General features: G+C 46.2%; 1 protein-coding gene across 1 annotated transcript in view; it reads left to right on the forward strand.

Annotated features, from left to right (window-relative positions):
• The window catches only part of Tmem178a (transmembrane protein 178A), a 62,799-nt gene extending 56,794 nt beyond the window's left edge, over window positions 1-6,005 (forward strand). Inside the window, exon 4 of the mRNA XM_075955051.1 lies at window positions 911-6,005. Coding sequence (XP_075811166.1) covers window positions 911-1,152 — 242 coding nt within the window. The 3' untranslated portion in view covers window positions 1,153-6,005. The remainder of the gene's footprint in view (window positions 1-910) is intronic.
• Window positions 6,006-21,135: the final 15,130 nt, after the last annotated feature.

The raw sequence follows: 21,135 nt of genomic DNA on the forward strand, positions 1-21,135 counted from the left end.
TCATATGCAGGAAGCCCTGGGTTCAGTTTCCAGCATTACCTGAAGCCAAGTGTGATGGTACAAGCTGGTGATCTCAGCACCCAAGAGGTCGTGGCAAAGGGTCAGACATACAAGTTCATCCTCTGTGTGTTCCAAGAAGAACCTGGGCTAAATGAAACCCCTTCTCAGTAAAAACAAACACCACCACCAAACCACATGGCCTGGGAGATAGCTCCTGAGAACTGGAGGTTGTCCCCAGGACTGGAAAGACAGAGGTTTGCCGCCCAGCCCAACCTTGGTTAAGCTCAAGGCTTAGGAGAGATGAGAGACCCTGTTTCAAAACAAAATAAAACAAAAAAAGTGGAGTGCCCCTTAAGACTAGCACCTGAAATTACCCTCTGACCTCCATGTATAGCTGCACATGCATAGATACCAGCACATAACACTCATACATGCACACACACACACACACCAAAAACAAAAACAAAGACATTGGGGGGTGGGATTCAAGACAGGGTTTCTCTGTGTAACCGTCCTGGAACTAGCTCTGTAGACCAGGCTGGCCTTGAACTCACAGAGATTCACCTGTCTCTGCCTCCGAAGTGCTGGGATCAAAAGTGTGTGCCACCACCATCTGGCCAAAGACCAGATTTTTTTTTTTTTTTTACAAAACTATTAAAAAAAATAAGAACAAAACTGAATTGAAACCAGCATTGTTACTTAAACTAGGCAAAACACTTCTGAGTGGCGCAGATTATCTGAATTTCCCCTTCTATTTGTCAATGCTTGAGGAATGAATCCGTTCAAGTAATAGAATTCCAGGTGTCCCTGGATTTGGAATGATCTGATTTTCACCGAGCCTTGTCTGGCGTTTTTCTGGACACAGACAAAAGCACAACTGATTGTTCTGTTCTCTTTGTGTTCCTCCCAGGAATTTTCTGCACCATCTCGCTCTGCACGTACGCTGCCAGCATCTCCTATGATTTGAACCGGGTCCCGAAGCTAATTTACAGCCTGCCTCACGATGTGGAACACGGCTACAGCTGGTCGATCTTCTGTGCCTGGTGCAGTTTAGGCTTCATTGTGGCAGCTGGAGGTCTCTGCATCGCTTATCCATTTATAAGCCGGACCAAGATTGCACATCTAAAGTCTGGCCGGGACTCCACGGTATAACTGTCTGTACGCGAGAAGGCCCAGCTACCGAGTGGGGTCGGTCACTCCTAATGGGAGTAAAACTGAGTTCACACCAGGGTTCCAAGCACAAAGAGGTCTTTTACATTCCAACCTGTTGCCTGCAGCCCTTTCCAGATGATTGATAGAAAATCATGCAGAGCCTCCCAACCTTTCTGAGGACAAGACTACTGTGGGTTTAAGTGCTTTAATGACTATTTATGCTCTGACTGTACGGAAGGAGGAACGGTGCCACGGGACATTTATAGGCATCAGAAAAGAGGAACGGCGATGGAAAGATTTGTACGATTTCCATTTATTTCAGAAAGTTTGTATATAACGGTCTCCGGAGAGTCGTTTCTATTTGCAAAAGGATTCATAACAAAACGAGTATAATTTTTTTTGTCACTGTATCAGGCTTGTTCGATTTTAATGCAGCATCTTCAGAAGGTGTCCTAATGGTGTCTCGTGTCAGCACCTGATATTTCTGCATTCTTTGTGGCTGTTTCTTGTCACCAGAGGATTCTTCTTCTTTTGCCTTATTATTACTTTTAATGAATTGAAGTCAACGCGCTGTCTTTTGTACTGGATTCAAATGCATAAGAACAATAGAACGGTTGTGTAAGAGCTGATCCGGAACACTATGCAGTATCGTTTGAAGTCTTGTCTGTTGTTTGGCTTTGTGTCTTTTTATGTTAACTGGGTTTCTGCATTAAATGACTGCCCCCTTGTTATTTTACCTGTGTTTTTTCTCTATCTTTTAGCTGGGCCAACAAATCTCCCTAGACATAGGACAGACAAGAACTCTGTTTTGTTTTCAATTTTGCTGTTGTTGTTGTTGATTTGACTTGTTTTTGTTTTTTTTTTTTGAGGTCAGGTCTTGCTTTGTAGTCTGGCCTGTGGTTCACTGTGTAGCACAGGCTTGCCTTGAACCTGCAGTGATCCTTCTGTCTGGGTCCTCTGAGTGCTGAGCCCAAACTATATGAAGCCTACTTGTTTTATGTTGATTGAGCTGGTCATTGTTATTTATCTTTTCATAGCAATTCTATGTTTGCTATTGACATAAGATGCCATTTTCCAAACTCTTGAATTTCAAGGTTTAAATTTCACAATGATATTTAAGTCCCCCTGCCTTCGTCACCTGCCTGGCATTCATTCAGTGATGCGTGTGGTCCTGGCCTCCTGAGTTTTCAACTTTACACACCTGCACATCAAAAACGCCTGGAAAGTTCTTCAGCAGGACAGTTAACTCAAGGATGGGTGAGCATACGCTTGGATTTTAAGACAAGTGAAAAAAAGAAGACCAAAGGAAGAAGAAAGAAAGACCAGATAATCCTGATGCACATCTGTGCGCATCTGGGACTGACCACGAGGGGCAGAATGCAATTTACTCCTAAGCCACCAACTGAGCTAGCTAACTTACTTAGCACTGATCTTGAGCGCCCAGGTGGGCTGTGTGTTTTCCCAGCTGTTACTTTATCCAGTCCTCCTCAAAGTTCTGGCAGGCAGGGGATCTCCCAGGGAAGCCAAGGCCAGAATGAGAACGTTTACTTCATTTTTTTCCCCTTTAAAATCATCATTCTGGGGAGGAGTGGGCACTGACACCTGAGCTTTTCCCTGCAACTCAACACCAGCTCCTGTCTCATGTGACAGGCAGCAGAAGGCTCTATAAATAGGGGAAATGCCACACCCTCAATGAGGCATTGTTTCACATTTTAACTTCACTGGAAGAACGTCGTTCATTAAAACCCCGATTTAGTGGCTGGAGATGGACCTCAGTTGTAGAGTGCTTGCTTAGCATGTCAAAGACCTGGGTTCAATCCCCATCACTTCATAAACTGGGCCCGCTGCCACATGCCTGTAATCCAGAACTGGGGAGAGGCCAGAGGATTAGAAATTCAAGGTCCTGTTTGGCTACTACAAAGTGAGTCTGGCTACCTTGAGACCCTGTCTCAATACCTAAGGAACTCAGTATTTAGAAAAGAAAAACAGTAGTTACCCCCAAAGAGAATAGAGTTTATTTCCAACTGCAAGTGCCCACACACCATCCAGAAGGCTGTTGGGAGGAGGCAGATACCAGAGGGCCCTCAAATGCTCTCCTGAGGGTTCACGCACCCTCCAAGGCCCCAGGCACATTCTTAGTCCTCCAGCCTATTTAACAACCCAGTCTCTCTAGATAAAATCATACACATCTAGAAAGGGGCAATTATTTTCATTTATTACTTATGTGGGAAAGTCTCAAAGCAGAAGAGCACTTTCTTTGAAGTCTCTTTTGAAAGGTCCCCCGTAGAAGATGTCAGGACTCCTGAACATCTATATTCTACCCACCAGCACAGTGTCTGAGTGAGTTCCCTTTGAAGTTTCAGGGACTCTTCCTAGAGGTTTGAGGGGAGAGCCGAAGAAAGCTTCTCAGCGGCAGAAGGTGGAAAGGCTTACACACCAGACAGTTTCCTAGGAAGCTGGGGGAGTTGACAGAATTTAAACGGAATCTGGCAAGAGCCTTCTGATTCTGGGAGCTGGGAACATGGGGAAGGAGCATGGCCAAGATTTCCTTTACTTCTGTTTACTGTCCAGGGAGCGATCAAATGTTGTCAATATCGGGCATTTGGCCCCCATCTTGGGGTCCTCTCCTAAGGGTGCTTCTTTAACTGTCATTTGAAAAAGACTAGTTGAAATAGCTGAGCGGAACTGTGTGTGGGATGAAAATGTCTTGATATTCTAGGCTCGTTCTCTGCCCTGCTTTTCACTGTGTGCACGTGGCGAGACTTCTTCCTTGCCTCGGGGGATTTTGATGGGCCGTAAGTAGAGGTAGCTGTGTTCACTGAAGTGAGGAGAGAGCCGCTCTGGGGGTGGGAGAGTCACGGGAGGGAACTTCCTAGGCTGGGAGAGCCCAAGGGCAGCCCAGAGACAGCAAAGGGATGAAGATGGCGCCCGCGTGGTTACCTGTACCCACCCTGCAGTATCAGGGTGTCTAGGGATACTGGGGCTCTTGGTACAAACGCTCCCATAACCCAAGAGCAGATTCAAAGGCCTGGGGAGAGCCAAGCCTTGGTCAGAGACTCCTCAGCTGTGGTTGGTCTTAGCCTTAGAAGTCTAGGGACATTGGCCCATCTGTGTTTATGTCTTTTCGGTAGTGACCCAAAAAGGTCCTCCACCTCCCCCGCCCCCACCGCAGTCTCTGAATGATGAGTGGATTTACAGAGCATCTGAGATTGCAGGCTGAAAAAAAAATCTCATCTACCTGCCGCAAAGAGATAACATTTAGCGAAGCAGGCTTTAGCCAAAGCACAGAGGAGAAAGTCAACGGTCCACGTCGCCCCTCTTTTGAACAGTCCTGTCTGTGGTTTACTTGGTTTGTTAGAACCTTGACCACCCACTCTGAGGAAACACTGCCTCTTTCTTTGGACCCCCGAGCTCTTGAGAGTCAAGATTGTCAGACATACTATTCGCTATAAAATGAATTTAATATTTCAACAAATATTTCTGGAATGCCTAACATGAGCCAAGCGCTCTGCTGGGCACATGGGAACCAATGCAGCCGGACAGAGGCTCCTGCTGGTGCGAAGCTTGTGCAGCAATAAAATGAAGTAAAGTACAGGTAGACAAATAAATGTCTCCTTCCCAACCCCAAATTGCATATATTCAGAATTAAAATAATTCAACAGCTGTTGCCACAAGATTGTCTTGGTGACCATCTCACGGTGGTCAGTATGCATTTCCCTTCGCCTCATTCTTACAGCTCACATGACATTTTGGGAGGTGGGGAGGTGCCTTTTTGAGGATCTCCCAGTTGAAACTGAAATCAGAGTGATAACAGGGTCTGAAACAGGTGAACTAAATGGAGTTGAAGCGATACCTGGGGTTGTGAGGACAGGTAACCGAAGGCCCGTGTGCACCCGGGACAGTGATGAGGGCTGAGTGCTCAGTGCCTGGATGCAGCCTCTAGGTGCCTTGGGCTGGCCCTCCTTGCTGGGAACACCAACCAAATCACAACCCTCCTAGACACCGTCTTTGAACGGGTTGCAATGCCATAACCCCTCTCTTCCCTAGTTCTTCTCCACAGGCTGATTTAGACTCTTGCAAGGGGCCAACTGTCTTGTTCCTGTTTTGTCTCCACTGCCTGATGACTGGTGCACAGGAGGCGCTCTTAAATCTCTGTAGAATCAATGCATGAATTCAGAGTCACAGATATAAACTCTCCTTCCCTAGACATCCCTGACTCCCTTGACACCCATTTTAGGGAAGCTGTTAAAAATAGACAGTGTATGATGAGGCCAAGTGGAAGGAGAATATAGCTTGGCAAGCCAGGAAGGCTCATTAGGATAATTAAAGGGACTATTAACCCAAACTAACCTGGATATAACTTGCCTGTGTTACGAACAAAGCAGGATGGGACATTTATTTGATGGCTCAAATATTATTAAGTTAGTAACCTCAGTATGATTCTACACCTCAATTTAAACCTTCCCATTTATGTGCGGGCATTTTACATCTCTAATTGGAATTCTGAGAGGGTTGCTTCAGAAATAATTTCTTTTGAATGCAAATGGCTATACTGACCAAGAGCTCTTTTAAATTGCATTTGTATTTCTCCAGGGCTTTGTCCTTTGACCAGAAGGAGTGGGAGTTCTCTCTTCTGCAGAACAACCACAAATGCTTGAAGATGCTTAGGGCACCCAACTGCATCCTGGGAATATGGCTATTCAATATATTTCCTCTTTGTATGCAACCTATATTTTCACAAACCTTCAAAGCAAGCTTTTTAATTGTTCTCAACTGTTCCATCTGAGTGTGTCTGCCTGGAGTGCCTGTAAAAGGAAAACGAATTGGTTACCTATAAATTAAGATTCCTTCTTTGTGTGTTTGTGCGTGCGTATGTACATATCACATGCTGGGCGGGGACACACGCCTCTATGTGCATGCAAGAAAAGGCCAGAGGATGGCATTGAGCATTTTCCTTTATTGCTGTCTTCCTATTCCCTTGAGGTTTCTCCCTGAACCTGAAACTTATTTAAGCCCCTGGGATCTGCTTGTCTCCGTCCTCCAAGGCTGGGTTACAGTTGTGTGAGGCCATGCCTGGGTACTTGGGGTTCAAAGTTGGGTCTTCATCCTTCACAGAAAGGATTCTTACCCACTGAGTCGTCCCCCCAGATCCCTTCATCTTTATTGCCTCTGTGTGTGTGTGTGTTTGTCTGTGTGTATCTCTGTGTGTGTGCGCATGTGTCTGTGTGTGTATCTCTGTGTGTGTCTGTGTATCTATGTGTGTATGCATGTGTCTGTGTGTGTGTGCGTGTGTCTGTATGTGTATCTGTGTGTGTGTATGTGTATCTGTGTGTGTGTCTGTGTGTATCTGTGTGTGTGTCATGTGTGTCTGTGTGTGTTCTCTTTGCCTCCTTCAGCACTCATTATTAGAACAGTGCCCACATGCTTGGACTCCCATTGTTCTCCTTTGGGTCTCTAAGGAATTGGTGCAGGTAGGGAACAGCAGATCAAAGGTCTGGAGAAGAGAAAACAAAGGGGCCGTGGCAGAGCTGAGGTCCAGAGGCCAGCAGAGCCTTGCTGGCTGCCATTAGTCGATGCAGCACTTTGTTCTGGCAGTGGGAAGCAATTAAAGGGCTTAACGAAGGAGAAAGATTTGTTCTCGTTTCCATTTTAGGAATATTCCTATTGCAGCTGGCTAGACAGGGGGTCTGAAGAGACGGAGGCCAGCCTGATGTCACAGGAGATGAGATGACGGCCTGGACTGGGGAGATGGCTAGGAAAATGGAGAGGGGTGGGCGGATATGTTTCAGAGCTGGCATTGACAAGACTGGCCAGTCAACTGGACGTGGGAAAGGATAGGAAGGATGACCAAGAATGAGTTCCTCGTAAGATTTTAGAACTAGGTAGTTGATGGGGGCACACACGGCAGGCCAGCATGTGGGAGGATCAAGGTCATCTTTGGCTATACGGCAAGCTGGAAAGATCAGCTGGGGTTGCTGTGACCCTGTCTCAAGAAAGAAAAAAAGTAAACAAAACAAAAAATTAGCGCCCCCTCCCCCCGTTTTGTTGCTTTTGTTTTAAATCTGATCCTCCTGCCTCACCCTCCTAAGTGACAGGATTACTGGCATGTGCCAGCACATGTGGTTTGCAAAGTAATGGGGGTTGAACCCGGGACTGTAGCACAAATATCTGTAGAAATTTGGAGTTGGAGCTGAAAGATCAGAGAGGCATAGTAGACAAGCCTCTAGAGAGAGTAAGTTTCTGTCTCATCCCGCCTTAAATTCCTCTCTAGTGCTGGGATTAAAGTTGTACATCACCACTGTCCAGCCTCTACTGGCTAACTGGTGTAGCTGCTGGGATTAAAGGTGTATGCCACCACCACCTGGCCTCTGTGGCTGACTAGTGTGGCTATCTTTGCACTCTGATCTTCAGGCAAGCTTTATTTATTAAAACACAAATAAAATATCACTATCTAGGGCTTTGCATATGCTGGGCAAGCGATCTACCAACCAAGCTACATTCCCAGCCTGAAACACTGTGGTTCTTGTTCCAAAAATAAAAGGCATGGGGGGAAGATAAAATAATTTGAAGAAAAAGAGAAAAGGCAAAAATAGATAAATAAAATAAGTTTCATTGTAAATTCTACACCACGCAAGATGGAATGCCCTGAACTTGATAAACCATGGGCCTGAGCATGTGGCTGAGCATGTGGATAGGTCGTCCCGGCACTTTCTTTATTGAACTTCATTTCCAGATGTTCTCCAGAAGCTGGCTCTAATCATTGCTCAGTTTCTGAGGCCAGCAAGACTTCAGTTCAGGCTCAAGGAAAACGCTTGTGAGGATTGTGGGTAAATGACGGTGAGTGGGAGAGGCAAAGCCCCACAGTGGTGACGTCAGCATCAGGTCCACCTACTAGGCTGTCGGTCTTTGGCCAAGTGTTTCCCTTCTCCAGTGCTTACTAAAATTGGGAGATTGAGCTCCTGAGTGATGCAGGGCTGACGTTTATGAAGTGCGCGGGCCATTGTGAAAATGACACCTTTACCTTAATAAATGGCCAAGACTCTGATCTCCTTGACTGTTGTGAGACTAGATGAACTGTAGCTTCAGGTTTCTCTGAAAGGAATCTTTAGGTCCACACAGGACCTCTGTGCATTCTGTTTTGTTCATGTGTTCGTGTGGGGTGCCACCCTCTGGGGATTCCTGAGAGTGCACAGAGCCTTGCAAGATTCCTAGAGGAACCACTAGACTCTTGTTCCTCTAGGTAGGTCAGGGTTCTCTGTTGAACAGGTTCCTAAAACAGAGTAGGTACCACACCATCATAGCCAGATGTGACGCATAGGGCCATTCATCCTTAAATCACAGACTATCTTCTATTTTGACCCTTATGGCTTTGCCTGCCTGTCACGTTGACTGTGATGTGCGTGTAAATACTTGCTTTAGAAGCTCAGCCATGCCTGAATTGAGCTTCAGTTGTCCATGCCTTTAGTGGGCTTCAAACGCATTCCCTACAAGCCGAACACATTACACCTCACCTTGTCAAACTGCTCCAGTCCGTTAAGCCTAAGTGTTTAAAGTGCACCCGAAGACACAGTTGAGGTTTTCTTATTTCTCCACGGGGTGCTCGGAAAAGAAAACAGACTAGAAGCAGCCACCATTACACCTCACTTCCGTACTTTCTTTTAAGATACTGATCCCAGAGTCACTTTCACACGAATGCTTAGATTTTTCTCCATTCTGATTAGATGAACAGAGAGGTAGAGAAGAAAGTTCTGGTTCTCGGGGTTCTCCTCACTGTTGCCTCCGGGCATCAGTAAGAGACCTACCTCACAACCTCCCACAGACACTGTATCTCCCTACACAGCATCCATGTTAACGCCCCAGACCCCGCATACACCAGTAACCTATCCCCAGCCATATGAGACCTCATCAGCGTTTTGTGCATCTAGATAGATTCTCATCCGCTCGCGATTCTGACAGCTCCCCCTGGAAGTAATTGCTCCGTAGGTTTTCATCAAGCCACTGTATTTCCAAACCAGAATACACATTGCCCTTTGTGACTCTGCAAAGAACGCCGGGCTTATTTTTATAAGCACAGGCTCGCTTTACATGACTGACCTTCAGGGGACCCTGGAGTCTGTCTGTAGTCGCCTGAAGGTATGACAGCAATTTTAATTACCTCCTTGGCACTCCCCAATACCACATTATGAGAAATTCCCATGTCACTAGGACTGCCTGAAGATTAATATCTAAGTGGGCGAATCCTCCTTATTTTGTCCTGTGAAAACATCCCTGATGGCTTTTTCTTTAAAAAAATTATTAAATGGGAGCAATTATTTGGGAAAAGAGGCTACTGAGCCTCATGGTAAATGACAGGCTAGCATCTCAGAGACTCGGGAGTTACAGTCAGTCCTTGCCTCGTGATTGTCTTGCTATGTGGCCTTGAAAGTCAGTCATCACCGCTGATCCTCTCAGGAGGTGTCCACAAGCTGATGTACTTTCCAGAAATGTTGGCAGTAGTCTCATGTTAAAGAGCCCCTCCCCTGCATTGTGATGACAGCGTCAATTTTCATTCTCTTTATCCACGTTGAATGTGAACCAATTTACAAAGCATCACACATTAAGTTACTCAGCAGTAAAATAAAGCTATCTGATATTGTCAGCACGAAGGTATTTTCCAAGTGATTTTTTTTTTTAAATTGCATACTAAGGAGGGCAGTTCAGGCTATATGTTTCCTTTCCGCAGTTGGCTTACTGTGCGCTGATGTGGTGGTGGGGGTGGGGTGGGGAATCTTCCTCAAACATGACAAATCAAACCTTGAAGTAGCCTTGGCGGTAAAGAGAGGCAGTGACTGTTGTCCTTGTTGGCAATTGGAAAAACCGAGACCCAGAGCATAAGTCAAACGCCTCCAAAGGAGTGAGCTGGGCGGTGAGGTGGACATATCGGGGCTAGCATCTGTCTGCCGGCGCAGCGGTGCAGCCTCAGCCCCCGCTTTATGTGCCTCTGCTGTGGCTACAGTAGGTCGCTATCGTGCCGACATGTTTCTCAGATAAAATGAACTTGGGAATTGAAACTAAACCAACTGTGAAAGGTGATCCGAGGAGATAACACACGTGATGAATGCAGTATCGACTGCGAGGGATGAGCCAGTTCTTAAATAAGGAATCCTCCAAATAAAGCAACAGTTTAAATAGTGCTCCCAGCAGTGGGAACGGATTTCAAGAGGAGCTGGTGAGGGAGAGCTGGAGGGAGGACCATATGGGGTGCACAGAGGGGCCGGTGAACAGTCCTGTCTGCACACGCCTGTCCAAAAGAGTAACAACAAAGCAGGGACTGTGGGGAGCCAGGGAAGAACGTGCTAGGTTAAGAGCAGACAAGGAATATAGTTTGAGTCATAGGAAGCAAAGGATGAAACCTCTTGGCTCAGTAAATAAATTCTCCTCGTTTCCGTGTTCATTCCTGCTAGACCAGTGCTAGGCTTAATCCATGGTAAATAAGCAAATTCCTTCAAGGTGAAGCCCGTGTAGAAGGATGGAGGGCAACCAGAGGGGTGTGCAAGTGGGCGGGGGTAGGGAGACTCGCCTGGAGTGGCCGTTCTCATTCATTCTATCCTTCAGAAGCGAGCGGCTGAGGAAGAGGTTTGATGGAGACTGACAATGTTTAATAATTGTGCCATTCAGAGATTAGACTTCAAGTCCCTTCATTCTGTTTAACATAATAAATGTTTGGAATTTAACCTAAAGACAAAGCTGAACTCTTCATGTATGCAGGCGTGTGTGTGTGCAGGCATGTGTGTACTTAGGAGTGTGTGTACACAGGCATGTGTGTATGCAGATGTGTGTGTATGTAGATGTGTGTGTGTATGCAGATGTGTGTGTGTACTCAGGCGTGTGTGTATGCAGGAGTGTGTGTATGCAGATGTGTGTGTATGCAGATGTGTGTGTGTATGCAGGCGTGTGTGTGTGCAGGCGTGTGTGTGTGCAGGCGTGTGTGTATGCAGATGTGTGTGTATGCAGATGTGTGTGTGTATGCAGGCGTGTGTGTATGCAGGCGTGTGTGTATGCAGATGTGTGTGTATATGCAAATGTGTGTGTGTATGCAGGTGCGTGTGTACTCAGGCGTGTGTGTATGGAGGCGTGTTTCTTTGTTTTTTTGTCACCCTTCAGGGATTTTCTGGACCTTTCCATCCTCTCTGAGTCAAGGTTTTATGGAATGACTTCATCCCTTCATTTCCCACAGCTAAGAATATTCCTTTTCAACCTAAACCAGCTCTCAGCCTGGTTTTCTTTCAGAGAACCTTATGGCAGGCAGCAACTAAGGAGAGGCTAGTTTACCCAGGAACATCCCAGGGTCCATTGCCAAATGAGCAAATGCCTGGCAGCTGAATGAATGAAGGAGCAAATGAATGGGTGAATGAATAGGAGATTTGAAAGGGTTAATACACATTTACAAAGCAAAATGTAAGGATGCATGGAAACACTCACTTGATATTCCTTCCTTCCTTCCTTCCTTCCTTCCTTCCTTCCTTCTTTCCTTCCTTCCTTCCTTCCTTCCTTCCTTCCTTCCTTCCTTCCTTCCTTCCTTCCTTCCTTTCTCTTTTATTTGGGGGAGGGGGTTATACTTTAAAAGCTAATTGAGTTTGTTTGTTTGTTTGTTTTTATATCCCAACCAAAATGTCTCCTCTCTCCTCTTTTTCCAGTTCCTCCCCACACCTTTCCCTCCTCCACTTACTCCTCCTCCTCTGTTTCTCTTCAGATACAGGCCTTTATAGAGACCACCCAGCCATGTAGCGAATCTAGCACCTCCTCTTCTACATAGGCTGGATGAGGCAATCCAGCAGGAGGAAAGGGGCCCAAAAGCAGGCAACAGAGTCAGAGACAGCCCCTGCTCTCACTGTTAAAAGTCTCACAAGAAGACAAGTTACGCAACTGTAACATCTATTCAGAGAGCCTAGTTCAGTCCCACGGAGGCTTCCTGGTTGTCGGTTCAGTTTCTGTGAGCCTCTACAAGCTCAAGTTAGTTTGTTCTGTGGGTTTCCTTGTGGTATCCTTCCCTCCAGCTCTTCTGTAGGATTCCCCGAGCTCTGCCTAATGTTTGGCTGTGGGTCTGCCTCTGTTTCTATCAGCTGCCGGGAGAAGCCTCTCTGATCACCTGATATCTCTTAATTAGCAAGGTCTCTCTGTTAAGACTGCATCTTACACATTTAGTGCAAAAGGCATTCAGCTCCCTGATCAGTCACATCATCTAATATCGACGAGAGCAGTTGCTCTTCAAATGCGGTTTATTTGGAATCCTTAATGAGCTTTGGTTACACAGGAAGTCCATATCTCCCCCGATAGCTGTCTGTTCCAAACACGACTTTCCATGTCTTTTTCACCCTTCACACACCCACAGGTGACTATTTATTTACTTCAAAGAAGAGCTAGCTCAATTTAATATATGAAACATTAGATGTTCTATTGTTTGTGAGCTGAACGCAGAGCTGCGTTCTGGAGGAGGGGGAAAAGCTGTATAAAAATATTACAACTGGAGGATATCATCAATATTGGGGAAATAAGTCAAAAAAACTTGTATTTTTCTATTAAATCTATACCAGCGGAACCTAAAACATGATTTAATTCTGTGGCATACACAGAGATTATCCAAACTGCTGCCTGTCCTGATCAGGATCACTGTCACTCAAGTCAATGAAGAAACGAGAAGACACACATTTCTTATCTGTCGCTTGCTGGGTCTTAGACACATCCATGAGGATAACAGATACGAGTAAGGCACACATTTACACCTGAAACTGGGAAAATGGCATCACACAACCAAAGCGAACTCAGGCGGCGGTGGCTGATGGCGCACGCCTTTAATCCCAACACTTGGGAGGCAGAGGTGGGTGGATCTCTATGAGTTCGAGACCAGCCTGGTCTACAAAGAGAGTTCTAGGACAGCCAGGGCTGTTACATAGAGAAACCCTCTGCCTCGAAAAAACAAAGAACCATTATGAGCAAAGGGGCCAAGACCATGATGGGGATACCCACAGAAACAGCTGATCTGAGCTAGTGGGAGCTCACTGACTCTGGCCTGACAGCAGGGGAACCAGCATAGGACCAAACTAGGCCCTCTGAATGTGGGTGACCCTTGTGTGCTTGCAGTTTGTGAGGCACTAGCAGTAGAACCAATATTTTTCTCTAGTGCACAATCTGGCTCTTTGGAGCCCGTTCCTATGGAGGGGTACCTTGTTCAGCCTAGATACAGGGGTGAGGGCCTTGGTCCTGCCTCAAGTGATGTGCTAGTCTTTGTTGACTCCCCATGGGAGGCCTCACCCTCTCTGAGGAGTGGATAGGGGCTGGGGAGGGGAGATGGTGGGAGGAGTGGGAGGAGGGAGAGGGAACTGGGATTGGTATGTAAAATAACATTGTTTTAAAAATAAACAAACAACAACAACAACAATAAAAACCAGGCAAGAACTAAGAGGCAGTCCTTTAAGGATGAGCTACAGTGTGGTCAGTGTGACCTTATAGGTGAGACAGGCCTCCCAGAAACCCTCAACATAATCTACTCTAAGTTAGCAGAAAGCAAGTTTATTGAAACAACCGAAAAACCATACTGGGTGCTTAAGATTAGAAAAACAAGTCTCGGGAGCCGGTCAAGCAGAAGTACCGTCTAAACCGTGGACCAGGAGAGTTGTCGTCAGGATCCACTGCAGCCCCTTGCCCACCTGCCAGCTTGTACCACTGACACCATGAGCGCATTCTGGGGCTGCTGGTCTCAGAAGTCTGATGCATCTGTTATCCCTCTCCTGGACAGTGTTCAGGCATGGTGCCTGCTTCCTAACAAAGCTCCTATTGGATTAAATGACCAGGTACGAGGGGCTGGCCAATGTGTCACTAGAATCACGGTTGGAAAAGCTGGCCCCTGGGTTTCTGTCTTTGAGGGGTGGGACTCAAATGGTGGAGATCCCCTCAGTACTGGAAATGTGTTAATGAGTCCCAGGTAACTTGAAAACATGATAACTTACTAATTCTTATGCTCTTTGGACACCTAATATCAATATCCATTCTTACTCCATATTTAAGATTCCTCCAAGTACCCAATATTCCCATGTAATGTAATATAGCTACTCTCCCTCCAAAAACGAACATGAGCCATCTTTCCTCTTCATGACAAGGGCCAGGAACACTCCTACTTCAAGAACATCCTTTCTGAGCAGTTTCAATTTTCCCTCTACCCAACATCCCCTGGATAATGGCTTAGATCGTGAAGTTTAAATATTAAAACAGTGAGAGGAGGGGCTTGAGAGATGGTTGAGGGGTTAAGAGCACTGGCTGCTCTTCCAGAGGTCTTGAGTTCAATTCCCAGCACCACGTGTTGTCTCACAACCACCTGTAATGAGATCTGGTACTCTCTTCTGGCACGCAGGCATACATGCAGGCAGAACACTGTATACACAATAAAAATCACAAGAAAAACCAGTGGCAGGGAGAAAGGGCTGTCTGACTGATGGAGGTAAGAGCTGGTGCGCAGGCGCCCCCTTCTGTTGTTGTGGTGAGTGGACAGTTTTGTGGTACATTCCATTCCTCTTCTGAAAGGCTCGTCACAGTTGCTCCTGTTCAATAGTGATTCCTTGGATTAATTTATTCTCTTTCCCAATTTTGTTCCTAGGCTTCCACCCCCAAAATAAATCACCTGCAAAGCAGTCTATGTCCCAGCTACCATCCTGCTAGGAACTAAGGCTGACACTTGTGCTCTTGACAGACATACCTGTCACTGAGCACTCGGAGACAGTGTTCCAACCAGCACAGCCAACATCCTTTGTGCCTTTTCTGTCTGGTGGAATGAGGAATCCACTCCTTATCAGTGGCTTCATTGCTGTGTTTCCCGGTAGTGAAATCCTCTTTAAGAACAGTTACGGGAAGAACAGGGTTAGTCCCTGAATGACCCTGGCTGCGCATGGTGAATTATGAATAGCTTGGAAATTGGAGTGTGTATGTGTGTGGGGGTGGGTGGGTACTGCTTTTCTCCAGAAGGAGGGATTGCCTTTATTTAAACCCAGATTCCCACAGAACCAATGGCTTTCTTTCTGCCCCTTACCTCTAACTGAGGGGACTGCAAAACATCATGTGACCTCAAGGTTAGTAGATCTAGATTTCTAGACACAGAAAAACTGGTTGTCCAGACAGCGTCTGGAAATATCTAGAAGACTAAGACTTCTTGGCACTGACAAGCTTGTGTATTTTTCTATAGGAAGAGCTTCTTTATCATAGTGGTCCATTAAGAAAGAAGGTTCCAGGTTGGGGTGGCAGAGGCGGTGATGGTGGCAGCATGCTATTTGCTATGATGTAACGGATCTTTCTACGAGATGATGAGATATGTCCTGTCTCTTCATGGCATGGAAGACAGCCCTGGAGATTTCCACCAGGAAGAAGAGGAGTTCTGAGCATAGAGTCAGGAAGACCAGACACTCCAGTGATGAGCTACAAACATGTCAGTAGGATCTTTAAGAGTGCTGTGGCGGAATTCAGCTAAGGACTCCTGACTATGGAAGAAACAGCACCATCTATTGGTCATTGGTTCACAACACACACGGTATGCCACCGGATGGTATCTCAGACTTCTGAAGACTCCCCAGAGGGAAAACTTGACTCTTAACAGACCAAGCCTTGAAAAGCAGAAGCGGGAGGTGGGGGTTGGGGAGAGGGGCTTCTTGTGGAGATGGGTGGAGGGGACCAGCAGAACAGAGAGGGAAGATTAGAGATGGGGGAGGAAGGGATGAATAGGAGCAAAGTACAATGATGTGTTTGCACGAAGTGTCATGATGAACCCCATTCTTTTGTTTCTATATTTATCTTTTGTAGCAATTACATGCTTTCTTTTGACAGAATACGCCATTTCCAATTACTCTTCAAGTTTCACTGTAATAGTTAACGCCCCTCCCTTTGCCATCTGTCTGGTATTTATCATGCCAGGCAAGAGCTCTGCCAGCAGAGCTCTATCTTCAGCTGATGAACGGGGGTCTTAAGGAAAGAAACGTACCACCAGAGAAATTAAAATCCCAAACAGCCTTTCCTTCGAGCTGCAACATCGTCCCCTATTTATAGAACTTTATCATCCATGACTTGCGAGATGGGGCTGGTGTTGAGTGAAAAGGAAGCCCTTGGATGTTAGTGTCCACGCCAACATGGGAAGAGGAGCAAACACAGTGGGGAGGAGCTTAGTAAGGGAAAAATGGAGCCAATGTACCAATTCTGACCCTCAGCTTTCCTGGAATAGTCTCTGCCTGGTAGAGCTTTGAAAAGGACTGGATAAAAAGCATCTTCTTCTTCAGGCGACAGGATACAGGGTTAAGACAAAGAATGCATGACTGCATCACATCACCACGAAAAGGACTGTTTGGTCAGAAGCTCAACGGTGAATGGAGAGACATAATGGTGAATAAAGTCATTCCCTGTGCACACAGGTGTGCTGATGGCACCGACGCTATAACCAGAAGAAGTGGTTATATTTTAGCAAAGTATTACCCAATGGTCTCTCCCGGAAGGTCTGCTCTGGGCCTGTTGTAAGAGGCCCACCCATGTTCCTCTTCCATCTACATGCCCAGTCTCTGCCTGTGACGCGGCAAGAATGTGCCTTTTAGGTCACCTCGCCTTTGAGGCAAAGTGCATACAGCACACGATTCCCAGTTTGGCCCCCGAGGAGGACTTCTTTTTCCGTACCTCCTCACCAGTACCAGGAGTGGTACTGACCCGCCCCCACAGGAACCAGAAACACCTGCAGCTTCACCTGTGATTTCCCTTCCTGAGGTTTTCAGGATCCCTGCTGCAAATTCCTCCGGGGACTGTGAGGGAAGACGAGGCAGTGCTGGGAGGCGTCTAGCCCTTCCCCTGCAGCCCCTAGGCAGTCAGCCACCGGGAGCTCTGCATTGAGCCACGCAGCAGCCTCCATCTGATGAGGAAGTGCTGCTTTGCTGGGTCCCCAGGACTCTGAGCTTGGGAGGTCAAATCACACCCAGTTCAAGATTTGCATTGCAGGTCACACGGTTACACGCAGTCCAAAAGCCAAGACCCACCAGCAAACCAGTAGCTGTTTCCAAAGGCAGGGTAATGACTTGCAGGCTAGAGCTTGGCGCTGCTCCAGAAGTTAAGAGGCGGCAGCTGTGCCCTCTCCCGTCGGGATCTGCCACAGATGCTCTGGGCACCTTCAGATCTCGCAGGTCATAAGGGCATTAATGTGGAGCTGCTGACAGTGGGGCCCGAACCAGCTGGAGGCTCTCTTTCCAGGCTTCTGGGAAATGAGAGCGGCAACCCCAAAGGTGACACGGGCTGCCTTCAGATGCCAAAGAGCTCCGTTAAGCATCTTTGTCTCCCTTTCTGGTGGTACGGATGCCCACAGCTTCTGTAATGCCGTGGCAGTGCTTCTGGTTAGCTATTTTGGCAGGGACCGGGAGCACACAAGGCAAGCCCTTGGCTCTTTCATTAATCGACGGCCTTCCTTCCTGAGTCAGAGAGGGAGGCATCTGTGAGGGTCCTGTGATTGCCGAGAAACTGGGTAAGCTGCCATTTAATTTTTTTCTCGTTTACTGAGAAAAGCGAAGCAGTCAGAAGAGAATTTGCCCGGTACTGCCGTCATGTCCACCCACCATCCGGCACCTGCTTCCCCGTGTAATTCGCTCTGTCGTATGTCTCTGTAACGGGCACAGGCTCAAATATTACCACCAAGGACTAGATGGTGTCATTGTAATACTGACTAATACCTTATTCTCCCATACCGTGGCATACTAATATTTTGTGTTATCAAATATGAGCACCAGAATATAAAAGGCAAAATTCAAGGTGGTGAATGAGCGAGCTACAGGAGACTGAGCTAACTTCTTGGCAATGTCGTGCAGCTCAGGGACTCCCACACTTCCTCATGGCCAGCTTGTCATGGAGACTTTGTCGTTTTCCCAGAAACTGAATATATTATTTATTGGGAATGTGATAGATCTTTATTTGAATGTAGTGGTGTGGGCATGCATGTGTATGTGTATATTCACATATTCACATGTGTGTCGGTCCACATGTGTGCACGTGTGTGGAGGCCTGAGATTGATGTGTGTCTTCCTTGATCTCTCTTTATACCGAGGCAGAGTCTTATTTGGAGCTCCCGTGGCTGGAGCCAGCTGTTTCAGTGGTTTTTGTCTCCGCCTCTCACACACTGGGATTTTGGTGGCTGTGACGCCCACCCAGGCTTTATGTGGGTTCTGGAGGTCTGAAGTTGGTCTGCACAGTAGCTCAGTATCTCCAGCCCAATATCTCTTTTTGATTGTACTTTATTTTCTTTGAAAGCGACATCTAGGGGAGAAATGTCTTGTTATGTTATCCAGGCTGGGTTTCAATGGCTGGGCTCAAGCAATCCGAGGGTACCTGCCACTGTGCCCAGTTTTGTACTGGCATTTATTAAGACCGGTGTTTCTATTAGTGCCCAGGTTGCAAGGATGGTCTGCCCAACATAATTTAGTAATTATTTTTATTTATTTATTTATTTTAATTTTATTTATTTATTAAAGATTTCTGCCTCCTCCCAGCCACCAGCTCCCATTTCCCTCCCCCTCCCCCAATCAAGTCTCCCTCCCTCATCAGCCCAGAGAGCAATCAGGGTTCCCTGCCCTGTGGGAAGTCCAAGGACCACCCACCTCCATCCAGGTCTAGTAAGGTGAACATCCAAACAGCCTAGGCTCCCCCAAAGCCAGTACGTGCAGTAGGATCAAAACCCATTGCCATTGTTCTTGAGTTCTGAGTAGTCCTCATTATCTGCTATGTTCAGCGAGTCCGGTTTTATCCCATGCTTTTTCAGACCCAGGCCAGCTGGCCTTGGTGAGTTCCCGATAGAACATCCCCATTGTCTCAGTGTGTGGGTGCACCCCTCGCGGTCCTGAGTTCCTTGCTCGTGCTCTCTCTCCTTCTGCTCCTGATTTGGACCTTGGGATTTCAGTCCGGTGCTCCAATGTGGGTCTCTGCCTCTGTCTCTGTCTCCTTTCATTGCCTGATGAAGGTTAATATCCAGGAGGATGCCTATATGTTTTTCTTTGGGTTCACCTTCTTATTTAGCTTCTCTAGCATCACGAATTATAGGCTAAATGTCCTTTATTTATGGCTAGAAACCATATATGAGTGAGTACATCCCATGTTCCTCTTTTTGGGTCTGGCTTACCTCACTCAGGATAGTGTTTTCTATTTCCGTCCATTTGCATGCAAAGTTCAAGAAGTCACTGTTTTTTTACTGCTGAGTAGTACTCTAATATGTATATATTCCATACTTTCTTCATCCATTCTTCCATTGAAGGGCATCTAGATTGTTTCCAGGTTCTGGCTATTTTACAAACAATGCTGTTAGAGGACCCAGACTTTAACCCACAAACCTACGAACACCTGATTTTCGATAAAGGGGCTAAAAGTATACAATGGAAAAAAGAGAGCATCTTCAACAAATTGTGCTGGCAAAACTGGATGTCAATCTGTAGAAGAATGAAAATAGATCCATATTTATTACCATGCACAAAACTCAAGTCCAAATGGATTTAAAGACCTCAATATCAGTCTGAACACACTGAACCTGATAGAAGAGAGAGTGGGAAGTACTCTACAACACATGGGCACAGGAGACCACTTCCTACGTATAACTCCAGCAGCACAGACATTAAGGGCATTATTGAATAAATGGGACCTCCTGAGACTGAGAAGCTTCTGTAAAGCAAAGGACACTGTCACTAAGACAAAAAGGCAACCCACTGACTGGGAGAAGATCTTCACCAACCCCGCAACTGACAAAGGTCTGATCTCCAAAATATATAAAGAACTCAAGAAACTAGACTGTAAATGGCTAACCAACCCAATTATAAAATGGGGCACTGAGCTGAACAGAGAATTCTCAACAGAAGAAGTTCAAATGGCCAAAAGACACTTAAGGTCATGCTCAACTTCCTTAGCAATCAGGGAATGCAAATCAAGACAACTTTAAGATACCATCTTACACCTGTCAGAATGGCTAAAATCAAAAACACCAAGGATAGCCTTTGCTGGAGAGGTTGTGGAGAAAGGGGTACCCTCATCCATTGCTGGTGGGAATGCAGACTTGTGCAACCACTTTGGAAAGCAGTGTGGTGGTTTCTCAGGAAATTCGGGATCAACCTACCGCTGGACCCAGCAATACCACTCTTGGGAATATACCCAAGAGATGCCCTATTTTTAAAAGAAATTCTGTTGTCTTTAGAGCATGAATTTGAGAGTGATATAAATGTTAGGTATATATTTATGTTATAGCAGGCATGCCTGTACAATACTCCTTTCCACCCATAACCATGGGCGAGCCAATCCCTCTGCTTGTAGACAACATTTCATCCCTGATTCAGGGATGTTGCCCCAGGATGTTCCCCCCTCTTTTTTTCATCAATTTCTCAATTCTCCTAGGATTTTATACACATTTAATATATTTATTGTAAAATATAAAATGTTACTTGGGTTTTATATATCTACATATGTATGTGCACACACACATATATATCTGCTCTTCATGCTTTCATCAAACATTTTCTCACTCTATCTTTACAACCCCAATTCTTTGCTTCCATTTTCAAAACCCAGAACTCTATCATCCTTCCTATTTTCTCTTGACCCTAGCCTTGTAGTCTGACTTACTTCTTATCTTCTTTTCAAATTATTTATTTTATGTGTATGAGAGCGCATTGTGTGGATGCAGTGACTTTGAAGGTCAGAAGAGGGTGTCAGACCCCCTGAAACTGGACTTACAGATGTTAGGAGCCACTATGTGAGTACTGGGAACTGAACTCGAGTTCTTCTCAACAGCAGTCAGTGCCGCTAACCGCTGTGCCGTCCCAACCTTTTAGTGCCAAAGCCATTGATGACCTTGTTGGCAAACCTGGTGACTGATTTCCTTCCTTTTCCTGTGTGGTCAGTTAGCTCACAGGCAGGGTGGTGACTCCTTACTCCCCCATAACCTGAGTACACACACTTCCACGC

Source organism: Microtus pennsylvanicus, chromosome 21 (assembly GCF_037038515.1).
Source record: "Microtus pennsylvanicus isolate mMicPen1 chromosome 21, mMicPen1.hap1, whole genome shotgun sequence".
Lineage (NCBI taxonomy): Eukaryota > Metazoa > Chordata > Mammalia > Rodentia > Cricetidae > Microtus > Microtus pennsylvanicus.